The sequence below is a fragment of the Carassius carassius genome, chromosome 7 (assembly GCF_963082965.1).
Source record: "Carassius carassius chromosome 7, fCarCar2.1, whole genome shotgun sequence".
Classification (NCBI taxonomy): domain Eukaryota; kingdom Metazoa; phylum Chordata; class Actinopteri; order Cypriniformes; family Cyprinidae; genus Carassius; species Carassius carassius.
In genome coordinates, this window is record NC_081761.1 from 10,252,401 (window position 1) to 10,280,396 (window position 27,996).

A 27,996-nucleotide genomic window follows, 5' to 3' on the forward strand; every position below is an offset into this window, starting at 1 on the left:
GAGAGCTTTAAATTGAAAAGCTTTTAATTTGCGGTGCTGTCTAATATTATATTATTTGCAAACAGCGACAACTTTGTGGCAGATAAAACACATAGGCTTTGCATTCACAAATCTAGGAACACATAGTTGTGCTTCTATTCTTCTTTGCATGCTCTATTTTCGCTGTCAACGTTCTTCTTTAAATAGTGCCATTTTCTCTCACCAGCTAGCTTAAATGTTAACATCACTCTGCACTTGACGTAGCATACCTCCAGCAAGCAAACTAAATGCAGTTTAGTACGTGAGGATGCCAAGGAATAACTCTGCGAAAGTAGGCTACGTCAAATAATTATTACAATAAGTTAGGCTCCATTGTGTAACAGGCAAATTAAAATGATACATATTTATTAATCACAATATGGAAAAATAAAATAAAATGAGAATGACTCAAAAATTAATGGGCTTATTAAAGTCCTCTTTTATTTATTTTTATCATCATATCTCCCACATATGTGTGTTTTAGCAAGGCGGTGTTGCAAGTTGGTGAATGAAGATACTTGCCAGGTTACGTGTCACTACTCTGCTTTATTCATTAAAACCCGGACAACCGCAACACATATTTGGCTTTTTGTTAATGACTGTCCTAGTACAGGAATTAACACAGACAGCTCACTACCAGTTACAAAAGACACTGTAACAGTCTGCCACAGGCAATTCTAGTAAAAATTTTCATCAGTTAATTTCTTAAATTATCCTTTGACTATATTATGTCTATTCTTTTTATTTTTGCCACGATGCCAACCTTACTTGCCGACCCCTGATGTACTGTATGTGTGTGCACATGCTTTGAACAGCTTTAGGCCTTTAGGGCCACATAAATATTACATGTTGAGCTTTTTAAAGATTTTTTAAAAATGCCATAATTATCGAACATACGGAAAAAAACTGAGCAAGAGAACACCTAATATATTATAACATTTTATTTATTTATTTATTTATTTATTAAAAACAGGACCTGTTCTGAAGTAAGCTGCCTACCTAAACAACATTTTTAACTCAGTGTCAAAATATAGTATTTTTAATATGTGGACACATTAGCAAAATGTTAGTGAAATTTCACACCAACAAAAAAGGCACAACTAACACCGTAGACACTTTCATATCAAGCAGCATTCTGTGGATCTGCTACACAAATTCACATGACTAACTTGAACCAGAATGCCAAAGAAACATGGTTACTACGCTTTGACCATGATAAAACCATGGTTAATTTTCTTAACCACATCAACTCTGGGGACCCACCGGTGGGTCCAATATTGCATATGCCTAATTCTCAAAAAATCAAAATAACAGCTGAAGTGGTTAAGGGATGGTAAATGTGACCACAACTTAAATCTGAACTACACTGTGATTAAATAAATTGGTGGACAGAATCAGCAAAAGTGATGATTACAACAGTCTAATAAATGGTTTACTGTGAGACAAATTGTACTATTAGCTTAGCACCATGCTAACTTTACTGGAATTCTTTGCAAGTTTGCGTAAAGAGCGCTATATTTGTGGCGAGTTGCTGTTGGGTATGGAGTTCAAAATCCAGGTTCCAATAAAGTTAATATGCTGTTTTGAAAGTGTAGTGTTAGCAGTTTTTGGAACAAAGGTAATGTTTTGAAGAAATCACACACAACATATACACTCCAACCTATATATGTGCACAAAGAAAACAATGGAGATGCTACTAAACAGTAATTTGCTACTTGAGAAGATAGTCCAAGCTTCTAATTAAAATCTTCTTTGAGCCACACAAAACACACAAACACCAACTTGCTCTCACCGCTTCCTCTCAAGCTTTTGACAGTAGATTAAGCCATAGCAACTCATCAAAGGTTTGTATGTGCCTTGATTTCTGCCTTGCTATTAATTCATAGCAGCTTTGTGCATTTGTGTGTATGTGTGTGGGGGAGAGAGTGCTTGTAGGGTCACAATACATCAGGTTTGAGTATAATCTTGTAATGGCCCAGATTGTTTCAGATTTATACCTCCTAGTGTTGGACGCTTCACAAGAGGCGGCAATTCAATAATTGATTCAGACAGAGGAGAACCTCTCGGTCTCTTAAAATGATTGAGGTAGGGTACGACGAGGGAGAGAGAAAAAGAATTAGGACACAGCCCTTCAACAAGCCTCGCTTACTTGTGAGGTAGCTGAGGAGAAAAATAATGACAAGCTTTTTATTGTAGCACGATGTCATGAATTTAGTCATCCAAAAACAGAAACTTGTACCAAAGACTCCTTTCTCCAGTACTCACTCTACTGCAACTGTAAAAGTGACATAAATGAGGTCAGTAAGGAAGAGCATGACTGAAATTCCCTTCAACTGTTATGATTGGTTGGAGATTAGCTTATTTTCTGCATTGCACCAGACATTAGTTGAATTTCATTACTGATGGTCCAGAAGATGTTTTAGGAAATATGCGAAATAAATACATTACTTTAAAAAAAAATTAACACTTCTTTTGGGCAAGGATGCATTAAATAACAAAATAAATCAGTAAATAAAAAGAATAAAAATAATAATAATTACAAAGAAATCTAAAGTAGCACATTGAATTAAACATTACATTCTGAATTAGGACTTTTCATGTGAAACGTACTCCAACATTTTTAATTGTTTTATTTACAACTTAAAAAAAGTCTTAATTTCTATCACTGTTTCTTCAAAAATACCGGTTTTAACTTTGATAATAATAAGAAATGCTTGAATCAGCATATTAGAATGTTTTCCTAATGGTTATGTGAGAATGATAATATTTCATAACCAAAGAAATGCAGTCATGGTTAGCAAAAAAGACTTCTACAACAGTGTGATGAGAAATATTTTCATATTTTCAACTTCTGAATGCAGTTGTGGGTATCTTAGCAAATCTGAGCACAAAAAAAGCAGCGTAATTCAGCACAATAAATCCAATCAAAAAATATTTGACATACTCATGTGGATCGGGATTTTTGAAAGATTGCATTTCATGGTGAGTGGGCCTATTCAACAACCGATTAAAAAAAAAGAAAAAAAAAGAAAATAGAAAATAAAATCAATCAACAAATATCTGATTAGGCAAAAAATTCTCTTTTACCACTTATTTCAGTCTTCTCCGTGCAATCAAATAATCAGTAGCATTTGTCTTCTCCGTTGTCTGAGGGCTGTTAGTAAGTCACTCACTGGCTGATATTACCACCAGAAAGGCTTATGGATCGATTCTACCAAATCCTCACTTAAGCGAGTTGCATCAAGATATCCACTCACATACATAATGTCATCAAAAAGCAGCACAGAGGCTATTTTGTTCAGAAATACAAACTCCTTAAGTCTCTAAAGCTGATCCCTGCTTTATCAGATGATGGCTGAGCCACTCTACCAGCAAACCGACCGATAAACAAATAAAACCCAGCCTGTGAGAATGAAATATAGACAAAAACCAACAGCGTAAAAAATGAAGTCAATCACTGCAATAGCTTTGTTTTTAGTTTTCCAAATGATTTTCATTGGAACTTGCACATTTAAAATAAATACCTGTGAAACACAAATGGTGCGAAACCACAAACAAAACTAAAATCAAAATCCCTTTCAACTGTTCCAGAATAAAACACTGATTTTTAATGGTGACTGGTTATTATCAATGGTAAGATTATTTTCAATAAAAAAAAAAAAAAATATATATATATATATATATTTTTTTTTTCATAGTAAACTTTCAGAACTACACCAGAGAGAACGTTTTCAACAAAATAAATCAAAACAATAAATCCAAGAGGAAAGACAATATTTGGATTCCTCCTCATAGAAGCCCATTTTAAGAAAGCTTAACAGGGCTTAATCGACTGAGACAGTAGCTTTGGAAGACTAAATTTGGCACTTTATTGACAATAAATAGTGTAATGTTTACAGACAAACTGATGAGCGCATAATCTAGCCAATTTAAAAGATTATTTAAAAAATTAATAAATCTTTTTCTACAGAAAACCATTGAAAAGAAAAAGCACAATGTGGCTTACTGTTCTACGAGACCAAATTCATTTAACGTCATATTGATAATAATTGATACTTTCTGCAGACAGACAGATGAGCCCAGAATTAAAAAGTGCAACTTTTTTTATTAATTTGGAACATTGCCCAAGAAACACCGAAAATACCAATTCAGTATCATGGGTCTGGTTCTCATGGAAAGTTAGTTGTTTAGTTGTTAAGTTGTCTTAAACTATTGCCATTACTTAAGAACTTCTCACATAAAAACGCATAAGTCTTATAGAAACAAAATCAGCTTGAGACTAAATATAATATATTTTCAAAACCAATATTTATATATATTCAATCCACCTCACCTGCTTACTGGTATACCCTATGTGCTTCTGTGGTTTTGGCCATGAAAGCTACAGTATACAGCTCAAGGTTGCCAACTAATGGCCCGGCAATGTCAGTATTTTTAAGCCTAATAAATAAGTAAATCTTAAACACTAGACTATGCTGAAAATGTATATATATATATATATATATATATATATATATGGTTGTTACAAAACATAACATTTAAAAAAATATAGGGATACTGAACATCTGAAAAGCCTTCAAATGTATTGATCTTTAAGCATATTCTCTAGTAAAAGCTAAACAAGAAGGATGAAGCAAAATAATTCTGATTTAACAAGTTCTTCATAATACTGCTGAGGCCAAGGTTTCCTAACCATTTGGGAGCAGCAGCCTTCTCCATTTGACCTGCCATGAGCGTACTCTGTTTGTTTCTGTTTGTTAGCACTGCACCGCCTCAGCAAGCAAAGGTTGAGACCGTGATACCTCACCAAGTCAGGGTCTTGAGGGAGACTACGAGGGGGAAGGGAACAAGGGTGATCAACAGCGCTTCTTATCCACCTTTATTTTCTCGACAAAGCCACTCATCTTCCTGTCACTGCTAGAGAGGGAATGGGGAAGTATGCTGTTCTTTTTCTGCTGCTTCCTGCCTTTGCTCTCTCTAACTCTCACCAGCTATGTGTCTCTTGCTCACATACCCTATTTTAATAGACAGAGCACACAATAATGCTTTTCTGTAGGAAGGAATAGGAAGACATAGAAAAGTGTAGGGGGAGAGAGAGAGACACACAGAAAGGTTGAAAGGAATAGTGAGGCGTATGGAGAGTGGAAATGAGGCAACTGCTAGAAAGAAAGAAGGAATGCACGATGCAGATGATAACAAAAGAGGGAGGATGAGATGATGAGAGAGACAGAAAAAGAGCGCTGGAGAGAACTGTGGGCTGTAGCTACAAGGGGCCATCGAGCAACGGCGTGCAGATTCTATTTCAAGTCACTGCTTAAGTTGAGGTCAGTGCTTTCACTGCCAGACCAGAATGGTAATTAGAATGCAGGCGGATCACAGAGGGAATAGTACAAAAGAGCACTCTAATTCATACTTGCACTGCCATGTAGCAGAGGAGGTTATGCACCAATAAGAGTCAGAGTTGGAGACCTCCAATGGGGATCTACATTAGTGAGGTCTCTCTCGTCCAATAGGGGGTGTTATATAGGGAACGCTTATTCGATCAAAAGAAATTGATGTGCCATTAAAACTCAAATGAGGTGGTGAGTATCAGCAGGGGTAAAACAGTGAGTGTGATAGGAAGGACGAGATGGATTCAAGACCGCCAAGGAATAGTATTAAATTGTCAATACAATGGAAAGAGAGACAGAAGAGACACACTGCGGGAGGGGAAGAAATGACATCAGGCAGTAGATGAATGACAGCTATAGCATTTCTGTATCTCACCAGAAGAATATGGTGCAAAACCATGGGTTTGGTTCCCTGGAAATGTAGAAATGCAAAAACAGGCTTAAGGGCCATTCACACATAATGCCATTTTTCCATTCTACTGCTTTACATTGTTTTTTTGTTTTGTTGTTGTTGTTTTTTTTTATGTAAACACGCAGTAGATGGCTGCTTTGATCATTGTGTTTACATCTTGCATATTCTGCAGCTTCTCGCACATGACACAATGTCATAAAATCATGCCACTCAAATTAAATTAATAGATTTACATTTTTTGAGAGAGAAAAAAATTATTAGGGGCTGTTCACACATGAAACGTTTTTGCATTCTATTGCGTTGCTTTACCATTGTTTTTCAAAGCTTGAAGTAATATTGGAGCCTCAGCCTTCCATGAGAGAAAGGTAAAAAAAAAAAAAGAAAACCTGAAAAACATCTTTAAGAAGATTTGGTTGCATTGAGAGTGCTGATATTTAAGAAATAAAAATAAGTGCTATTGTCTTTTTTTTGCTCCATCAATGAAAATATATCCAAAGAAAAGCACTGTAAATCAGTTGTGCATTTCTAGTAACGCACACCAGTTTCATTTTTAATGAATTGGTTAAACTAATGATTCAATGACTTACTCATCGAGATGGTCACATGTCTCCACCTAGTATCATAACAATGTAACCTGCAAAAACGTCACTGAAAAAATAACCACTAATGAGGAAAATACTGTCTCTGATTAGTTCAAAACTAATTTGATTGTACAACCTTCCTTAAACCCACTGGACTCCTTTTTTTCACGTTGCATTTTTTGGTTCTGAACCACGGCACAGTTTTTTAATCGCGTACCTCCTGCCAGTACTATCAGCAGATGTTTACCAATATATCTAGGGAGAAGACATCAGCTTTACTTTTTTATTCATGTTCTGTCACTGTGCTTTTACTACCAAAACTTAACACACAGAATGACACTTGCCTCTTTCTGCAAGATGGATTGAAAGAAATACGCTGAATGCAAGCTGCTCCCTGAAAACATTCAGTTTCTGTGGAGACAGGCATCTATGAGGAATGCATTATTTTACAATGGGAGTCAAAATAAAATAAAAAAGACCTGCATATATACAGGTGCATCTCAAAAAAATTTGAATATCCTCTGATTTTAATTAAAAAAAAAAAAAAAAAAAAAAAAAAAAAATACCTACCTATGCGTTCTATACTAGACTAACTGAGACTTGTCATGGCACTTGTATACTGTTGTTGTTCTCTTGTTGACCTGACTGCTTCTGTTGTTCTCATTTGTAAGTCGCTTTGGATAAAAGCGTCTGCTAAATGATTAAATGTTAATGTAATGATACATATTTTCATCTGAAAAAAGGATTGTGGACCACTGAGCAACAGTCCAGTTATTTTTCTCCTTACCACAGGTGAAATGCATCTGACGCTTTTTTTCTTTTTTTTTTTTTTGTGTGTATTAAATTAAAAATAAATAAATAACTGTTCCATTATATAATTTTTTTTAGATGCACCTGTAGATAAAGGCAAAAAATCAGTTGATCTTCATTATTCATTCTTCTGTTTTCGATTTTCAAATTATTTAGCAACTATAAAGGTTCACCTGCACAATATAGTTATTTATTTTTTACATCAATCATTGTGGAGTTCTATGCTAAATACTCTTTTTTAAACTCTTCATTAACAAGGACCCCAAAATATAATGATCCCCTTCCCAAAAAAATTATATTTATATAACATATATATATATATATATATATATATATATATATATATATATATAAAATTTGTATACAGTTTGATAAAAAAATAGGACAGCTGTAGTAAAGTCAACATGTTAAAATACCATCTATATTGTCATTGTCAAATATTATTTGAAAAACAATTTAGTAAATAATGTTACAAAGTGAGTACATATTTATTAAATATCTTAACATTTTAACTTTGACAGCCCTAAAAGTAAATTTTGTATATATTTTTCCCCTCAAATTTGAAAGCAGACAGCGGTTTGAAAACCTCTTCCCTGGACCACTATTTCAAGCCTACACCAACCAAATGCACTCTTACATCAAGCAGATTTGGGTGAACATCAGAAGGTCCTTGATGCTGAAGTACAGTTTTATCTGTATTAATGCTCTTCAAAAACACAGGGTCTTGACATTGCTCCATTTTCTGATGATTGATCCACAATCTGGACATTTCAGCAAAGATAGCTCAACTGTTAGATCATGGGTTCAATTCTCAGGGAACACACTTTTAAGTTGCTTCGAACATAAGCATTGCCACACACTGTATAGTTTAATATAGTTTATATGCCAGGGTTTGCTTTGTGCTTTGTGTTGAAATTTATTAGAAGGTCTGAAGTAAATCCTGAGAGACAAAGACTTGCGGACGCATTTATGACTAACATCGATCATATGTCTCTTCTTAATAAACTCTATATGAAACTCTATATGTGAGTTTACCCAGGCGCTGCTCTTGCCCAGGCACTGACAGATCATCAAGTGCTCATGACAGTCTTGAACCTACTTGAACCTTCATACTTGAACCACAGATAGGAATGGGAAAATGGCAAAATAAGAACTAGAAAGCAGAGCAAATTTCACTGCTGAATTGCCAACCAGTATATCAAAGTAGCTCTCGAATGATTCATACAATCTGACCCTGAAATGGACTGCTCAGTAGCTGCACAAATTTTCCAACAGTCAAGGTGTTAAATGATGACAGTGGCTGGTTTCCTTTTCGCAGGGCAGTTCTGGCACATCTGGGACTATCTGAGGCACCACCGGGCCTTAGTCCAAATATCACAATCAACGTGACCCTGATCCAATGGGACTGAATGCTGTCCCCCCAGAGGAAGCCTTCTCTCAGATGGCTCCCAACACCAGCCTCCTGCAGACACTAACACACACGTACACACACCTAGCTGGAGTAGACGCTCATGTCCGCCGCTCTTCAGAGGCACCAGATGTCTGTGGTCAGGGATGACATGGCAGTCTGTGTGGGGGTGAATCCCCTTGCCTTTGAGGAAAGAAAACTAAGGTGTGGTCTCATTTTTTCACCTGCTTAAAAGTCTGAGGTGACTGTGGGAAACATAAAGACCATCATAAAGGCTAACAAATAAAAGTATAGTCTACATTTTTTTTTCTTATTTTTTATCCGAATTTATTGACTTTGACTTGAAAAAAAAATGTAGGTTGTACAAAAAAAAATTATTTAACTTGTAAAAATACAAAATTTGTTTGACATTTTTCTGGTAACACAATAGGAAAAGTGTCGCAGAGAAAAATAAATAAATATGACATCTGTCATCAAAAAATTATAGGCTAAGCAAAATATAAACAAAACCGAGTTGAACGTTTTTCAAGGACAGCGCATCCACACATTGCTCCATCCTTATTCTGCTCTGTCACTCATCGATAACCTGCCTGTTCTGTCTGAGGGCTGCATATTTACCACCGGTACAGCCAACGTTGGCATCGTTATGGACAGGCTGTATCAGTGGTCAATAAGAATAAAGTGCATACCGTATTTTTCGGACTATAAGTCGCACCTGAGTATAAGTCGCATCAGTCCAAAAATACGTCATGATGAGGAAAAAAACATATATAAGTCGCACTGGACTATAAGTCACATTTATTTAGAACCAAGAACCAAGAGAAAACATTACCGTCTCCAGCCGCGAGAGGGCACTCTATGTATACAGTGAAAGGCTACAGGAGCACTGAGCAGCATAGAGCGCCCTCTCGCGGCTGGAGACGGTAATGTTTTCTCTTGGTTCATGTCTCTAAAGGCGGGCGTACACGGTGCGAATTCGGATGGTCGGAAGATCGTATGTCCACGCACACGGCACGAGTGAGTTTATATGAAAATCGTACGGACGAGATGATATACGACACGATTTTACAACCTGCGAATTCCAGAAGCAATCGCACGAAGTTGATAGACGCGTTCGACTTGAAGCATCGCTGCACGCACAGAAGGATCACTGTATGACATCAAAGTACCGCGAGAGCGATAAGAGAGCACACATATCCAATGCATTCGAATCGCTCTCGAGGTACTTTGATGTCATACAGGTGATCATTCTGTGCAGCGCTGCTTCAAGTGGAACGCGCCTAATATAACTCTCCCTCTCTCATAACTGCATATGAAATATTGATACGAGCCGTAACTGTTTCCTACACGTACAGGTTATTTTTCAGCAATCGGAAACCGGGACGTTTGGTCACCCTGTGTGTGTGTGTGTGTTCTTGTATATGGTTTATAAATATCTGAAATAGGTATTACAATGTAAACATGGTTTGTGAGGACAATTCCTGTGCCCTCGTAAACCAAATGGCTTAAAAAAATACTATACGGTGTTTAATAGAAATTTTAAACATGCATTTTCCGTGATGGATAGAGGTAGTGTATGGGGATATACAGTATAGAAAACCGTTACGTCTATGGAGAGTCCCTGTAAACTACATATGTGTGTGTGAGAGAGAGAGAGAAATAAAAAGGCATTGGAACACGTTGCTAGAAGCATCGTATAGCGCTCGCTGTTCCTGTCAGACTTCAGCGAGTTTATCCTCCTGGTCAATAGTCCACATTCGCCGTGGCGCTGCCCTGTTCGTGTTTCTTCTTCTGTGGTTTTCCTAGTTCGTGATTGGTCAACTTCAGATAAATCAACAAATCGGCTCGTTCAACCGCGCACATGTCACGAATTCAAACCGATAGCTCACGAACTTTTTAGACATGTTTAAAAATGATCGGGAGGTCGGGAAGTGCTCGTAAGCCACTCTGCTCGGCTCGTAATTCATCGCAAATGATACGAGCCGCGACCATACGAGCATACGCGATTTCCACACGATTGAAAAAAATCGCATTTCTCTCGGTTCATGTCAAATTAATTTTGATAAATAAGTCGCACCTGACTATAAGTCGCAGGACCAGCTAAACTATTAAAAAAAAGTGTGACTTATAGTCCGGAAAATACGGTATATGCTTTTGTAAATGGACATCAGGAACAGGATATAGACCACCCGCACCCATTCGAATTACAGCAGAGTAATACCTCTACCATGTTTTATTCAGGAATTTAATCCCACAGCGCAAATAAATCTGGATTTAGTGCCATGGGAATGCATACCTCTACTTTCATAATTTATTTCAATGTACTACTGGTGCAAAATTTCAAGAGTCATTGAGTCATTAAAACAACTGATTCATTCAAAAAAACTAATTAAGAGGATCAGACTTTTTCATTCTATATCTCGTATACAAAAATTAAGTAATCTTTTTTTTTTTTTTACCAAGTCATTTAAAATGTATGTTAAAATGCTATATATTAAATAACATAATTCCAAATTCATATTAATATTCCAAATTTGGAATCATTTTAATCTAGCCAAAGATTAATTATGAGAAATACAAATTATTTCAAGTGCCTTATATTCATTTGTCATGCGACAGATGTAATGAACAAATCAGTTATGTGGATACATACAATTACACAGATATTCACAATTGTCATTTGCCTCTGCTTTGGATTCATTTGGAACTTTTCATTGGCTGAGCAAAAACAGTACACAATGCATCTAACAATGCTTTTCTGTCTAAAATGCAAGTTAACTGCTTGTTTATTGAACTGTTATTTTTGTGTGAAGTAAGCAGCAAATAATACAGAGAGATGCCACTGTATTATTGTTTCAAAACAAGCAAGGGTGTACCACTATTCTTTAATGCATGAGTATACTGCACTCAGTCTGTACAGACCAGAGATCTGTTGACAATCTGTTGGCTCTGCCTACAAAAGGACAAATGCTCAATCCTACATCTGTTATACAGTTATTCAAATCGAGAGGATTATATACATCTAATTTACATTCAAAGGACATTAAAATGCACAAGCAGCCGACATTTAACTGAAGGTATAGGTAAATCTACTTATGCATTAGCAATGCCAAAGACTCTGTTATCATGCCAGTAAATTACTGATTTTTCTACTGAGCTACGGTAATTGTGATAATGACCTATTCATGACAGTGGATCTTAATTGATCGTATTGATTTATGGGAATAACATAAACGTCACAAAATATGGTGTAAAATGACCTAATAGTTTTCTTTGATGATTACTGATGGCTTTTATTAAACTACAGGTGAACTGACCCATGACTGACCCATGACAAACATATAATGAATCCTACAGAAATGCTGTAAACTAATGCATATGCTGTTTCTTTATACATACAGTATACATGTAAAATCTACCATTTATCTCCAGGTTGTATCAGTATTTCTGTCTCCATTGAAAAGCTGATTACAGCACAGAGAATTATTTTAACTTATATCTCTGATAATGACCCAAATACAAATTTGTGATTCATGATCATTTAAATGAATGCACTGGAACGCTCACAGGCCTATATCTGTGTTTTGTGCTCTGTTAGGATCCATTGTTCTTTGCTCCTTGACGTTATCTTGACTGCTGGACTTCATGACTAAAGCATCAAGCAGCAGGGCTTTGTTAGGGGAACTTTTCATGTACCAGAGAAATCAATGCTAAGGCAGATGAAGAAAAAAAGGTATTATTGCGAAGACCAATCTGAAAAACCTGTCGAAAATCTATTACACATCAAAGAACATGACTTAGAATGCCATCTTTGTGTGATTTCAAAAGACAACGATTTTCTATATTTCAAATTCAAGCTTCAATGAATAGACAAGATGTTCCACTAGCAGCCACTTCAATTAATTACACACAGGGCAACACTCCAGGCTAAACTTCGAAATTCTTCAAAAATTGACCTTACTGTCAGCAACTGAACTCTTCTAAAAAAGGCTGTATTTGTTGTTACAGTAACTACAAAATATATACCATCCTGGTCTAAAGTCCTGAAGACTATGATATCCCTGATAAAAACTTTTCAGAACTTAATTAAACGCTAAAGTGCATAAAAAATAACTTGAAAGAATTTATAAATTAAATTCTAAGTAAAAAAGATAAACACACAGAGCATACATGTGAATACATGTTAAATTAAATTATATAATAAAACTGCAATGCATTACTATAAATAAGTGTGTGTGTGTGTGTGTGTGTGTGTGTGTGTGTGTGTGTGTGTGTGTGTGTGTGTGTGTGTGTGTGTGTGTGTGTGCGCGCGTGTCATCCCCTTGGAATTATAAGGTTCTGTCTAACATTTTTGTCAAAACTGAGTTATTCATATATTCTTATTCTGCGACCGCTTATTTACATAGCATATTGCATTTACATCCAGTAGATTTTTTTAATGATGTGTACAGTTTGGGACTTTTTATTAAAAAAACAAAAAGGTTCTATCTACACGGTTGAATGGAATGCAAAAACTTTGAAGCTCAATATCTCAAAACTACTCGGAATGCAGATAGAACCTTATAATTCCAACCATTTTTTTCTTTCTTTTTTTTTTTTTTTCCTTGAAAAGTCATGATGGATCATTGCCTCATCAAAAACGATTTCTGATGGGAGTCTACACCAAACATATTTTTAATGTCAACCAGAACAGAAAAAAAAGGTAATAATGAAACCTTCTAAGTAAAAGGGGACATTTCAAAAAGCGATAAAACACATCTTAACATTTGATCTGTCAGAAGTAGTTTCTGTTTTTGTCCTTGATTCGTCTTACAGAACTGCCTACAGGAGATTCTCTGTCTGTAAAGCAATCTGATTTGAGTGTCTGTTTTATTTAGCTGTTTTGTTAAGAAAATGGCGTTCTCTTTGTGCACTGTCTCTGCTCTGCAGGAGAAGAGCTAGATCTCTTTGTTGTTGTCATTGTTGCTTGGGTGATTTTGCTAGCTTGTTTGTCTTTTGTTTTTTGATTTCTCAAAAACATAATAGAATTTGAACATCAAATGGAGGCTTTTCAAGGCAGATAAAATAATCTTAAGCCGGACATTAGTCGTAGAAGAGAAGCCGAGGCGACTGCCTTACCACAGAGATCAAAAAGATACATCAAAGGGCCCAAGAAAAACACATCCAAAAAACAGAACATCTGAAGCCCCAAATATCAGATAGCTCCACAACAAATGCAACACAAAACAACCCCTTCAGCCAGCCATACCTGGGACGAGAAGGTGGCCCATGACAGCAAAGTTTCTTTTAAGCCAGTTGTTTGATAAACACCAAAAAAGAACGGATCTCTTGACAGTCTATTCAAAAGTCAACAAAAAGAAAGACAATAAAAGAAGAAAAAGTGTATCGAAAATACAGTGTTTAATTACTTTCTCCTCCAGAAACTTTGCTGGATTCGTGTCTTATGCTTGTTGCTATTGCCATGGTTACCGTCAGCCAAAGTTACAGTGTGAGAGAAGCAAACTCCAGCATTACAGTGGAGGAATGCAGACTCCGGCAGAGAGAAAAATTATTTTAGTTCGCTGCATTCACAGGTTGGTAACACGTACACTTGGGAGATACTCTGAATAATAAAATGTTTGGCTCACAGGATTGCTATTATTACCAACTATCCAAAAACCCTGATAAAACGATCAAAGTCAGTGACAAGACCCAACCGAAATAAGCCAATATTACAAAGAATCTGTAAAAGTACTTGTATGCTCCCAATGTGGTACATCAAGCTCCAACTGCTCAAACAATTGATAAATTAACATAATTTCTCATCGAAACAACTTGTAATGAGGTCAAGAGTGGAATCATGACTGAAAAATCCACATGTACACTATTGGCCAAACTTGATCGTAATTCCACAGCCGTTTGCACAGTCATCATGGCAGCACACTTCTAACAAGGAAATGTTGGAATGAGAATTTTTGTAATGAAGAGTCATGGCAGAGTTATGAAAATGTAAACACCTCACAGCTCTCTGAGGAACCATGTGTGAATTTACAGCAGATGAATGCAGCACCAGTCCGTGTGTAATGACTGTGTGTAATAGTGAGTGAATTTGGCACGCTCAGCATGCTAGTGGCCTCGATGAGATAATTGCATTGCATTAACTCCTCTTGTGCAATTGAAGGCCTAAATCTCAGGCTCTCGCTCAATTATTTTCCACTTGCTTCTTGACAATAAAGACCTACAAGACATGGTCACTAACACCAGTAGAGGGCGAATCCATTTATTTTTTTGGAAACTGACTAAACTTTTATGTGCCAGAAATCTTGTGTTCAGATCTTCAGTGGCCACTAATAAGGTGCAGCATGAGCCAAGTTTTGAGTGTGAAATGACGGATGATACTTCAATACTGCTGGAATATTGAGAAGATATATAAATGATAGGTGTTTATTTTTAACTAGATTTGATATTTTATTTAGCTAGAAAATGAATGTGCATTATAGAATTTGAAGTGAAAAAATTACATTTCTTTTTATCATTATTATCATTCAAAATAGGGCTTTTTTAGCCAGTAATTTTATTTTATTTACTTTAATAGCAAATATTTGTGTATATTAGGGACTATTTCTCTATTTATTTGTTGTAATATGTCTGTGCGTCATTTGTAATTTATGTATTTACTTATATTTTCCTTATTTAAACTAAGGTTGGTAAAACAATATTTTATGTGATTGTTGTTAATGATATATTATTAAGAAATTTAATTTGATCATATGCAGATTTAGGTCAAAGTAAACATTAAAATCCTGGCTATTAAATATAATGTTAAATGGCTGCAATGGCTGAAAAAAAAAATATATATATATAGTAAAAAATATTAATAAATGCTCTGGGGCTTGACTGACAGATGCATTGACAGAAGTTTAACATTAATTATTAAAATTACTCATCTAAAAAGTATTATGTATGCATGGTCTTTGAAGGTAAGAAAAACCCTAAAGAAGAGTAGATTGAATTTGCTGTCTGAATGTGCAGGTTAATTGCATTGGCACCTTGCATTTTGATACGTACCTTTGTCATCTCCATAGTTAATTATTTGAAATAGAAATGACTGAAGACCAGTGCTAATAGTGTATGCTCTCCAGAGGGGTCAAGGCAGATGTAAAGTCGAAAAAGCAAAGCCAGAGAGACAAGGAGGGGTTACGGGGTATTAAAGCTGAGAAGTGAGAGGTGCATAGAAAGCAAGTTACTGAGAGTTTTAGGAAGAGAATGAGAAATATAATTGAATTGAAGTTTCAAATGAAGAACAGAGATGGAAAGAACGATAGAAAGAACAGTCTGGCCTCTGGTATCTTCTGTCACTCTGTAATGCAGCAGCTTTTATGGCAGGCGTATGGCCCATCTCATCGTGCCACTCACTTCATTTGGCTCATGATGTGGCCCATCAGCTTAGAACCTAGAGTGGGCATTTCTCTTCTCTCTTCCCAGTTCTTTCTGTGACCATTCGAAGCTGCTCAAATCTTGTCAGAGTTGGTGAAAATATCATCGACATCATGATGCAAGAGATTTGTGACTTTTTTGCATTTTGGAACAAAATACACAAAACAGTGTGCACTAAAACAGTTGAGGAAACTTTTTAAGCCTTTTCCACTAAATCTTCACTGAATGTCACTTTCTGACAATAAATACAATACATTTAGAATTACTGCAACTTTCTGTTAGCAAGTGTGGCCTCATAATGGCCTCCTAAAGTATGGCCTCCTAATGGCCTCCTAAAACAGATCATTCAATCACGCCCCCATGTCTACATCACTATGTGGAAATATTTGCTTAATAACGGCCAAATGTTCACGCAAAGAAAGAAGGCATGGTTTCAGTAAGCGCAGTTAGTGTTGAAGCAGACATGTCAGGGAGATGCTGTGTGTATCTAGGCAAAAGCACCTTATTTGACCTTCCGAGAGTAGATGCATTTATGAATCTTTAAGATTACTTACAACAGAACAGCAACGCATTTTATGGATGACCGTTTCGTGAACCTAGGAGAGGAGGTCATTCTGACTTTGCTACGACAATCTGGCGCTTCTGAATCAGCAGAGTTTTGCACATCCCGTGTGTGTGTGTGTATGTGTGTGTGTGTGTGCGTGTGCACGTGTGTGTGTGTGTGTGTGTGTGTGTGTGTGTGTGTGTGTGTGTGTGTGTGTGTGTGTGTGTGTGTTTGTGTGTGTGAGAGAGAGAGAGAGATTGGGTCACAAAGTGGAGTCAGCTGTCTTAATCATCCGTGGCTTGTGTACTGCAAACACATACAAGCTTCATCACGGTGTCTGTCATCTGACTCTGATGGTAAATCTAAGGACATTATTAACTGTCTTTACATTTATTTTGAAAGATGAAGCTCGCGATGATGGAAAGGGGAGTTACATTTCCAACGAGTGCTTGCGATGTTCGGCCAATCACAGTGCACTGGGTCAGTTGGCCAATCAGAGCAGACTGTGCTTGTCGGAAGGAGGGACTTTGTGTAAAACGCGTTTGAGAGAGGCGGGGCATAGAGGACCTACAATAATGTACAGTATTTGAAAAATAATGTGTTTTTTGAACATTAAAGCATGTCAACATATTCTGTTACACCAAATACACAAAATAATGAATTTAAAATATAAGCATCATATGACCCCTTTAAATATTAAAGGTCTATCTTGTTGTTTTGTTTTAACTAAGAGTTTTTAAATGAACACACCTTTCTTTTAGTTATATAAGAGGCAAATATTTTTGACATTTTGAATCAATTGCTGTTATAAAGTGCATGAAGCACCACATGCTGATGTTTCCTGCTGGTCAAAATTGTGTAAATGCATCAAAACCTAAGGTTAAACATGCACAAAAAAATAAATAAATAAATAAAAAAAATAAAACCTTTTTACACATCAACTGCAAATGTTTTATTAAAAGTTTCATCTAATAAATGCAGTTACACATCATCAAATTGAATTAATTATGAAGTGTCTGTATAATATGTTATTTTATTAATTTGCGGGGCTTGTTTTGTTTGCTTTAAGGAGGGCTTGGTTAATAAGCCAATAAGAGACTATTAACTACTACTCTTATAATATATATACGTATATATGTATACACACAAATATGTCTTTAAAAATGTCTACAAATTTATAGAACTCATCTCAGATTAGTTAAAAAACCCAGACATGTGTTCAGACCCTTGCAATTTTTAAATATTTTGAAATGGTTATGAAGTAACAAAGCCTTGTTTACTGAAATCACATGGCAGTTTGATAAACGTGCCAATCCACTGGTTTGATTCCAAAGGTTTTGACGCTTCACAAATAAAGACTTTGAAAGTGCCCATTACAACTTTCCAAAAAAAAAAAAATAGTATTTGTGATTTAAGATCTGTGCATCTGTTTCAAGTGAAAACTTTGTGTGTGGAATAGTCTCAACATAAAGGTTTGCTTGGTGAACATTAGAATGTGTATCAGTCTTGCTGAACTTGCTGTTGTTTCTCACAATCCTCAGGCATTTGGAGTGTATTGATGTGAGGGTCAGTCTGTACAGCCATCCAATCAGCTACAGCAGAAACTCACACAATGTGAGTTGGGTTTAAATCATGGATGCTTTAATCTATGCAAATATGGTCTACTAAAACAAACAGTCCATCCTGCCAAACATGAGATGTTTGGTTACCATGGCCATCTATTGGTAAAACAATGCCTGAAATTAGCAGAGCTTTTCTTATATTGAAATTTTAATTATTATGTGTGCAGTAATAGATTAAGTTCAGTGATTTATGGTCTAAATTAAACCACAATTAAAGCAGAGTTAATTTTCTTCTTTGTAATACGAGAGGAAGCATGTTAAATCGAAATTACATCAAAACAATAGATTTAAACTGCCTTTGATGTCCGAACCATGTCTCCCATTAGGAACCAGTTAATCGCCAACACTGTGTTTTTTTCCTTGGTGATGTTAACCTTTTCTTAACATCACCTGTTCAGGTGACACAGTATAGTGCTTCCTTTCTTTTTCTGTAACACACTCGAGGCTACCCAGGGGGAAATGTTTAACACAACTCTTTTATTCTTCTGTCCTCCAGCTATAATATATATTAATCATTTGATACTGCTGTTACTGAGAGTTGCATTGTAATCGGACTGCCCTTTCCCACTGGCAGAGTTAATTAAGCGTAAAATGGATGGAGGTGGGAGTGGTGGGAGGGGTGGGGGGGTTTACGAAAGCCTGGCAAGGACCTCGATACTCTAAGCATAGAGTCTACTGAGGGGAACAGGACACCAATGGGGCCTTCATCTGCCACTCAAACTCGGACCAGCACAGCAAACCTAAGAGAAGATGGATTACAGCCATTTGTGATGCTATTAGAGCTATTGAGTGGGTCTGTTGCTCACTGCAGCTTTTACTGGCTGGTCCAGGATCAGCATGCTGAGTGCTGACATTGATGACCAAAGCATGCTGTCCATTTGGTTTAAGAATGACTCAACATACAGAGTTGTTGTTTTTGTTGTTGTTGCTCTAATTGCTGCATGCATTAAAGTGTGAGCAAAAAAAAAATCACTTAAAGGGGTCCTATAATGTTCTTTTACTAAGTTTTGATTTTGTTTTGGGAGTGTACTAGAACAGGCTCTTATACTAGCTTGTTCGGAAAACATATTATTTTTAACATATTTTACATTATTACAACACCTCTCTCCCCAGTCTTGCATGAACGGCTCGAATAGTTCCTGTATCAAATGAAGGCCCGCCTTCTGAAATACGAAATGTGCTGTGATTGGTTAGCTGGGCCAGTGTCTGTTGTGATTGGCACCACTCGGCACCTGGTCGGGAAATGTCATGCCTCCTTCAAGCTTCAGAGTAAATATTGCCTCAAAATCAATCAATCTGAGTGCGATTTAAACCTGGATGATTGTAACCACTCTAAATTCATCTGCCTTGGGAAAGCTTGCATGTCTCCAGCACATTTATAACACTTGTTGCCTTCACTAGTGCAGCTCAACCAGGTCACGTCCCATTCGTCGATATTTGTGATATCACAAATACCACAAAATATGCGTTGTAGTCAAATGAGTCATTCATAGTACTTTTTGAAAAATATCTTCTTTTGAAGTGGCCTTTGAGCTTTGTAACTTTGCAGATATTTTTTATGTTCAAACAGCAACAATGCAGACTAACTAAAGGTGAAAAAGTGAAAAAGCATAATAGGACCCTTTTAAAAGGTCATTGCCAATATGTCAGATTAAGTTAGGATTATACAGTATATACATAAATAATATTTTTATCGATTACATTTATCCCTGATTTGCAAAACAGAGTTGAATACAAAATATCTTTTTGCCCCTACACCGAACAAAAATTTTGTGTATAAATAATTCTTCACTCAGAAATTACTTCTAATTTTTACAGTTAATTACAAAGAAATGGCTACACCCAGATACTGTATGTCCTGCTAGGATTAAAAAAAATGCCTAAATGTCCAAATGTTTTCCTATTGCCAGTCTCTCTACAGCCCTCATACATTACATGGTTAATGCTTATTTGCGTTGCTTTGACTGTTGTCTGTAGATTCCACCTTCTCACATGTCATGATTGGTCAATGTACAATGCCTTCACACTATTGGTCAAACTATTTTTCAATCATTACCTTAAGCAAGTATGAAAACAACAGGAAAACTAAACTTAGAAAACCTAGGCTTTTCAGGCAATTTAGAATTTCCAGCCAGGACATGAAAGACTTTTATTTTTCATGTCATTCTTTTTTTTCTTTTTTTTTTTTCTTGTTAAATGTACTCCAATAATCTTCATTTATTTACAGTCTGGAACTGGAATTGTATTTTTTTTTTTTTTTTTTACAGTGTACAACAAAAGTCAGTGGGGTCCCAAACAAGACTGGATCTAAAAGACTTTCAGTGTATGACACAAAACATTGAAATATTTTTCTAAATATCTTCTTTTGTATAGAATAAAGAAAAGGGTGAACAAATAGTAACAGAATGTAATTTTTGATGTAACCTATTGCTTTATAACCAATGAAGTGAAGGCTGCCACACTTTTTAATGCATTTCTCGCTTCTGTTTTAAATCTGTCATCAAAGTTTGCGGTCCAACCCAAGCATTTTTCGGACCCTTCTGAAGGAACTTTCACAGAGGTGGTAAAGGATTGGCAGTAAATTGAAATGACACTTCAAGAGATTAAGAAAGGCATTTCATCAGCATCTGAATTCATAGGACACATACGCCTCCAGATAAGAGGCAAACCAAAGATGCCAGTTTAATTAAAACTATCGCTGAACAACCCTGTTAAGGACAGAGAACAGTTTGCCTCATCAACACTGTTTTTAATGACTCCTCTGTCTCAAAATCTATTCTTGCCCTGTTGTCTAATGAAAAGGGACCACTAGTGATACTTCACCGAATTCATGTAACATGTTCACGTGTTATCATGATTCATTAGAAACGTAATAACAAGAAAAATGAGCAATTACAAACAGCTACAAAAAGCAATTACATATCAAGTGCATGTTGTTCATTAGAAGTACCTTAGTTAATTAATTAGAGTGAATTACACGACAACTAATGTAAGTGTGCAGCGTTGCTCTACAGAAGAATCACTGCTATATGAAGCTCTTTATCAATTCATTGAAATTCACAATGCTGATTTAATAGATGGTTCTCCTTTCTTTGTTGCAAATAAAAAAGGCTTGGTGATTAATAAAATAAGCCATAATTTGTCAAGCAAGAATTAAGGTCATTCTTTACTAAATAAATAACATAAAAAGCTAATAGCTACAATAATAATAAAACTCTACTCAGCCACCCTGATAAGTTGACAGCTACTGAACCATGAAGATACAAACCAGAAATTAGTGTTAATTTTCTTATTTGGCAGATTTAGTGTAGTGATTGATCAGACTCTGCATATTTGGTTTCCTTTTCATGATATTGTGTTTTTCCTCAGTAGCTACATACTGTAGTTTTTCTAAACTGTATAATGTTGGTATGTAGTATGTGGTGATATCCCTGGTTTCCCTAGGCCAAATACACAGAATCATTAAATAAAAGAACTTGTAATTGATGGATGTGTTGAAATGGTGCTTTTGAGAATCGATCATTTAATAAATAAAGACACTTTCCTGATTTAAACATCAATCCTTTGGAATAGCAAAGCACAAACCGAATACTATACAGAAATCGAGTGAATTATATGGAGAGAGGCAAATCTCTTCATGACAGATGTCAATCAAATGGTAACAAACCTGGAATTTTGCTGCTAGATCTATTCTGTAGATTTGTTCATGATCTCTTTCACTCTCTTTTATGTGGGTCCGGGGAGAATGAAACACAGAAAGTGAGAGAGAAGACTACACAAACACCATATTCACCATTAGGTTTATTATAGTTAACTACAAATAAAGCCATAGAAACAATTTCCATTACTTAAAATACTTCCATAAAATAAAATAAACTTTGAAATAGCATATGAAATAGCATATTTGATAATCATCATAATAATGTCAAAAAATACAAAAAAAAAATCTAAACTAAAATTTAAATAAAACAAATTAGCAAATAGTATTAATAAAAAGCTATAATATTATGTAAATTATGGTGAAATAATTGATAAAAGTTTTAATAGAAAAGGAATGTTACATTTGTAAAGCAAACATATGTTAATTCTTAAAATAAAAATATAAAATGGTAAAAGGACATCATTTTCAAGGCAATACATTTAATTGTCCTGATATATAAGGAGAAAGGAAGATTCCTGAAATTCCCCGGCAAACCATCACTTGTAAAGATTTAAAAGGTTAGTTTGTTTTTATTTTGTCATCGGTTATATTCAGTGTAGTGTTTTATGTTGCTTAGTTAATGCTTTTTGCGTTATGTTAGTGTCCGTTTCATTACCCTGATGGAGTTTTGCATGTAGGCTACTTATTATTGGCCACAGTCTCTGGAGACCAACCATTGTTCCACATGTCTTACCAACAGAACGTCGTAAAGTAACAGATTTCCACAACTCTAATAAGTCATTCGTATAATACTGTTACATAAATACATTACACAGTTAGGAACTGTAAAAATACAATCATCAAAAATACCGTCCTATCATGCTTGTATCATCATCTGTCGATTTCTCCCAGTAAAGTTCTAGCAACCACAGTTGCTAACAATCATTTACCATTTTACAGTGCAGTACTGGCCACACAAATCTCCCATCCAGCTGTTCTGCAGTCTGAAACTGTGGAGCTGTCCACTGCCAGAGGTGCTGAAACACAAAATCCCTCAGCGGGACTTCTTATCTCTTCTGTGAAAACGCTCGAACATAAACACTGAGCAATAAGATACGAATGCTCGCGAGTTCAAAAGTTGCTTTGAAGAAATTCCATCGCACAAATGAGGATCCACGCGATGGGAAAGCCTGGAGCGCGAACCAGATCAAGGAAGGGGATGAACGGAGGAAATACTTTTTTTTCCTTTTTCAGAAATCCATAGTGCATCTATGGTTTGTTAGCGAAAAACGCAAACTATTTGCGAATTGACAGGTGATCAAGAACCTTTAGCTGCAGCCCCAGACATCGGCAGCTGTGCCTTTAATGGCCGCAACTTGAACGAGGGTTATTGAAATGCACCCCACGCACAAAATCCAGCACCCCACCACCACGCACTGAGCCCCAAACACACACTATACGCTGTCACATCAGCAACTCACCTTCAGCGCCTCGATGTCCAGCGATGCCGATCGCTCCATATCGAAAGATAAAGTCTAACACAGAAGTTGTATATCTAGCCTTGTAGTTCCCGAGCGAAAGCCAGCCCAGTTCTCCGAGCTGCGGCGGATTCCCTCAGTCTCATTCCCGCTGATCACGACTCCAGCGACAGCCTCAACTATTCAATAGCCTATTTGAAATGTAACTAGTCAATCAGAGTGTCCCAACAGCAGTAGCGTGACATAAGCAGACTTGCGTGTCCCTCTCCGTTTTCCTCTCCAGAGGCAAAAGTGTTTCCGTCAGTAAGAGACCGTGTTGTCATTGAGAGCTTTGAGCGCGCGAATGGCACATTTGCAGCAAGCCTGGTTGGTCAGTCTTTCAAATCAACCTTTTGCGGTATATTTGACGAAATCGGTTCGATTCGAGGATGCGAATGAGAAGGAGGCTGTCAGCTCTTTGGTGTGATCCCGCTGATTTATTGATTGATTGATTGATCGTTTGATTAGACAGGGCGCACTCCGCCGCTGCCCTACTTGGTGATCTCCAGAAACCTCCCTTATCCAAACGCGCTCCTCCAGCCGAGTCCCGGTGCTCTGAATACGGACTCTGTTTCTGGGGGAGGGAGTCTGAGGAGGGGGGAATGGAAGGAAAAAAGGGGAAGATCTTCCTCGAGTGGATTGGGGGTGAATTTATCTGTCTTTGGCGGCGCGGTGACTATCCAGACTAGCCAGTTGACTTGCACAATCCCCTTAGTCTTCTGCGTAGAGATGCGAGCAGGTTCTTTTCATCACTCAAAAAATAAACTGTCCTGCGAGTTATTCTCCTGGGTCCTAGAGCCACGAGGAGGGAGGGAGAGAGAGAGAGAGAGAGAGAGAGAGAGAGAGAGAGAGAGAGAGAGAGAGAGAGAGAGAATCTTACCCGCATGCTGAACTGATCCGCAATGCTATTTAAGTTTTAATTCGCATGCGTGTGTGTTGCATCTCAAGTGCATACTGACTTGTTCTCTTAAACAATTTCCAAAGTTAAAATTTCAATGCAGAATATTCTATCTAAAGTGTTGGTAAATTATATAAAAATGATACTGCAAATCGTCGGTTAACTGTAAGTTACTTTACGATATTATAAAAAAATTAAAGATAATGTGTAAACTGCAAAGCTTAAAAAGAGGAATGGGAATATGACATTAAAAAGTGCTCTAAAAATAACATACACAGCAGTATTATAGCTGAAATCATTGTTCCAAAGGCAGGGCTTGCATTGAGGATCTTTTTTTCATTGTGCCACTCCGCAATTAATCATTCCTTGGCACGGATTTTACATACGCACCTGACCTCAGCTGGGGATATTGTGCCAGCCCCAGCTCCGGTGACGTCAACCCCCAGTATAGGACCCAAATTAACAGCCCACCGTAAAGTGAGTTGAAGCGACAGTGAGACAGATTTCAAGTGGAACAGCTCAATGGCAATCGTGTGTGTTCGAGCATCCGTGCGTGTCTGTGTGAGAGAGATTCTGACATGCAGTCAGGGAAGGCTAAGAGAGACACGCGCAGAGAATATGTAGGTTTAAATACTGTGTCCTAGATAAATGGAAATCATACATCATCCTCCATCTTGCAAATTTTGGCCTGTTAATCCTGGATGAGTTTCAACTAAATGTATGTCGCGTTCAGCTGAGGTTGTCTGTCTCGCCTTTTGCGTGTCTCTGTGTGAGAGAGATTATTAAAGGTATATAGTTCATCTAAAAAAATGAAAATTTGCTGACAATTTACTGGAGAGTTGTTTCTTCATTGAAAGTGATGTGACATTCAGTCGAGTATGGTGACCCATACTCAGAAAGTCATGCTCTGCATTTAACCCATCCAAAGTGCACACACACACAATCTGTGAACACACACCTAGAGCAGTGGACAGCCATTTTTGCTGCTGTGTCCGGGGAGCAGTTGGGGTCTCGTTGCCTTGCTCAAGGGCACATAAGTCGTGGTATTGCTGGCCTGAGATCAGAGAAATTAAGCTTTACATCATTTGCTCAGTGATGGATCCTTCGTAGTGAATGGGTGCCATCAGAAAGAGAGTGCAAAGACCTGATAAAAGCATCACAATAATCCATAAGCCATTTACACGACTCCAGTCCATCAATTAATGTCTTGTAAAGCAAAAAGGTTTTTCAGTCCTCTATTCATAAAAATGTTTTCTCCAGTGAAAAAAAGTAGTCTTGTCTGAATCAGGAGAGAAATATGCACAGAACAAGCACCTTACAAGGTGAAAACAGTCCAAAACAGTATGTATATATATATATATATATATATATATATATATATATATATATATATATATCAGTGGATTTTAATGTGAGAGGACAATAGGGACTTTTTCACTGGAGGAAGCATTATTATGGATTATGGATTTATTTATTTTAATACGAGAAGCAAAATTTTAAAGCTATAATGCCTTAATGATGGATTTGTTCCTTACAAAGAAACATCTTTGCACTTCAATAGTTGTGGATTATTGTGATGTTTTTATCAACTGTTTGGACTCCCATTCTGATGGCACCCATTCACTGCAGAGGATCCACTGGTGAGCAAGTGATGTGGTGCTAAATTTCTCCAAATTTGTTCAGATGAAGAAACAAACTAATTTATATATTTGATGACCTTACGGTGAGTACATTTTTAACAAATTTTCATTTTTGAGAAAACTTTTCCTTTAAGGTAAAATTAATGTATTCATATTCATTATATAAACACCTGGGAAAACATGCCCATGTGTTCATAATAGCCATCATAATTAGATCTGAGTCAGACATGTTATCTTTCTCAAAACAGGACTACTTGTAGACTGATGAAAGAGAATCTAAACCATTTATTTGGTTGCAACATTAAAGGAGTAAAGGTATTAAAATGACTTAGTCTGACATTTGCCACATGGTGAATGACATCTTTACCCTGTCTGACCGTATATTCATTCTGCATAGAGATGCATGCTGGCCAAATGAAAGACATCATTTGCTACAGAGGTATGAGTGAGTCATGTCCTTAGGGGGAAATGGAACAGACTAACCATGCACTTGGCTTGTAAGTGAGCTATAATAAAAAATGATGAAAGAATAACTTAATATGTACTAACATATTACTTACTACAGTAGGCTACTACGGCAGTGACAAAACTATATTTCTAAAACATGTTTAGAAGAAGAAAAAAAAAAAAAAAAAAAAAAAAAAAAAAAAAAAAAATATATATATATATATATATATATATATATATATATATATATATATATATATATATATATATATATATATTTTTTTTTTTTTTCTTTCTTCTAAACATGTTTTAGAAATATAGTATATATTTCTAAAACATATATTCGGATATATATATATATATATATATATATATATATATATATATATATATATATATATATCCGAATGACTTATACAGTTACTCCTGAATCATTAAGAAGGATTTTACATGGTATTCCCTTTGTTATTTAGTGCATTTTGAAATCCCAACAAATACTACAACTCCCAGGAAGCAATTGTGTGTCCTATGATTGGAGGCGATTGTAAGCCAATCAATGCGCTCAGCTGTACTGTGATGCAATAAGAGCATCTTCCATCATGGCGGTGGCATTCAAGGGATTTCCATTCAACCTGCTGTTTACATCCATATTGTTGATTCTGCTGCTATGTCTTCAGTCTGGAGGAGGTCAGAAGAAAAAAGAGGTACTGATGCATTATGAAACTGCTTTTCACAGCACCCAGTGATGTTGATTTCTGGCAGAAATCCTATATTGTTCGCGTCCAACTCGAATATATTAACCAGGTGGCGCAGTTAAATGATGTTGACATATAAATGACCCTGAGATGGCTGTTTAAAGCTGCACGGCAAGAACAAGACGCTGTTCTAATATAAAAATGTTTTTGCATCAATGTTCTAGCAAAATGCCCCTTGCTTTTTATCCTGGCGGGTGTGATTGTGAACGCAGCCAAGTGCGCGTGTCCGTGACGCTGTTCGCGTGCCCTTATAATGATAAGCTATTCTGTGGAAGCCAATAATAATAAATGAACGTTAAACAAAAGAAGCTGTTATAAAGTTTGATATTTGAAAAGATGGCGCTCTTTATTTCTGGATTTATTTAAATAAATGTAAATTGATCGAAATATTGTGTAAGCTCATTTATGAATTATTATTGTTGTTATTATTATTATTAATTAAATCGTTTGAATGTTTGACTGAACACTAAGGTTCCTTTATAACATTTCACCGTCAATTTAGATAATTTAACTTTATTTACTTACATTTTAAGTAACACAGCTTTCTATATTTTGTATATTAAGATATATATATTTTTCTATTATTATTATTATTATATATTTTTTTAAGTATCAGGCTGATACTTGAATCAACGGTGTTAATAATAATTGCAAATAGTAGATTAATTAAAATAACATTACTTTTTACTTTTAAGTTAGTGTAATAATTCCGAATTGCCTTCATAATTTACTGCAGTGTTTCTGAATGTCAGGTGAACTGCTAGACAGAGTCTAGACAGTCTCTAGGTAGTCTCTCTTTGTCTCTTGATGCTCTATCTCTCTCTCTCTCTCTCTCTCTCTCTCTCTCTCTCTCTCTCTCTCTCTCTCTCTCTCTCTCTCTCTCTCTCTCTCTCTCATC

At 36.3% G+C, this 27,996-nt stretch overlaps 2 protein-coding genes across 2 annotated transcripts in view; one reads left to right on the forward strand and one right to left on the reverse strand.

Annotated features, from left to right (window-relative positions):
- LOC132143510 (zeta-sarcoglycan-like) overlaps window positions 1-24,099 on the reverse strand; it is a 340,116-nt gene extending 316,017 nt beyond the window's left edge. The window contains exon 1 of the mRNA XM_059553779.1: window positions 23,323-24,099. Within this exon, the coding sequence (XP_059409762.1) occupies window positions 23,323-23,361 (39 nt within the window). The 5' untranslated portion in view covers window positions 23,362-24,099. The remainder of the gene's footprint in view (window positions 1-23,322) is intronic.
- Window positions 24,100-26,905: 2,806 nt separating this feature from the next.
- Window positions 26,906-27,996, forward strand: part of LOC132143511 (tumor suppressor candidate 3) — a 96,770-nt gene continuing 95,679 nt past the window's right edge. Inside the window, exon 1 of the mRNA XM_059553780.1 lies at window positions 26,906-27,047. Within this exon, the coding sequence (XP_059409763.1) occupies window positions 26,943-27,047 (105 nt within the window). The 5' untranslated portion in view covers window positions 26,906-26,942. The remainder of the gene's footprint in view (window positions 27,048-27,996) is intronic.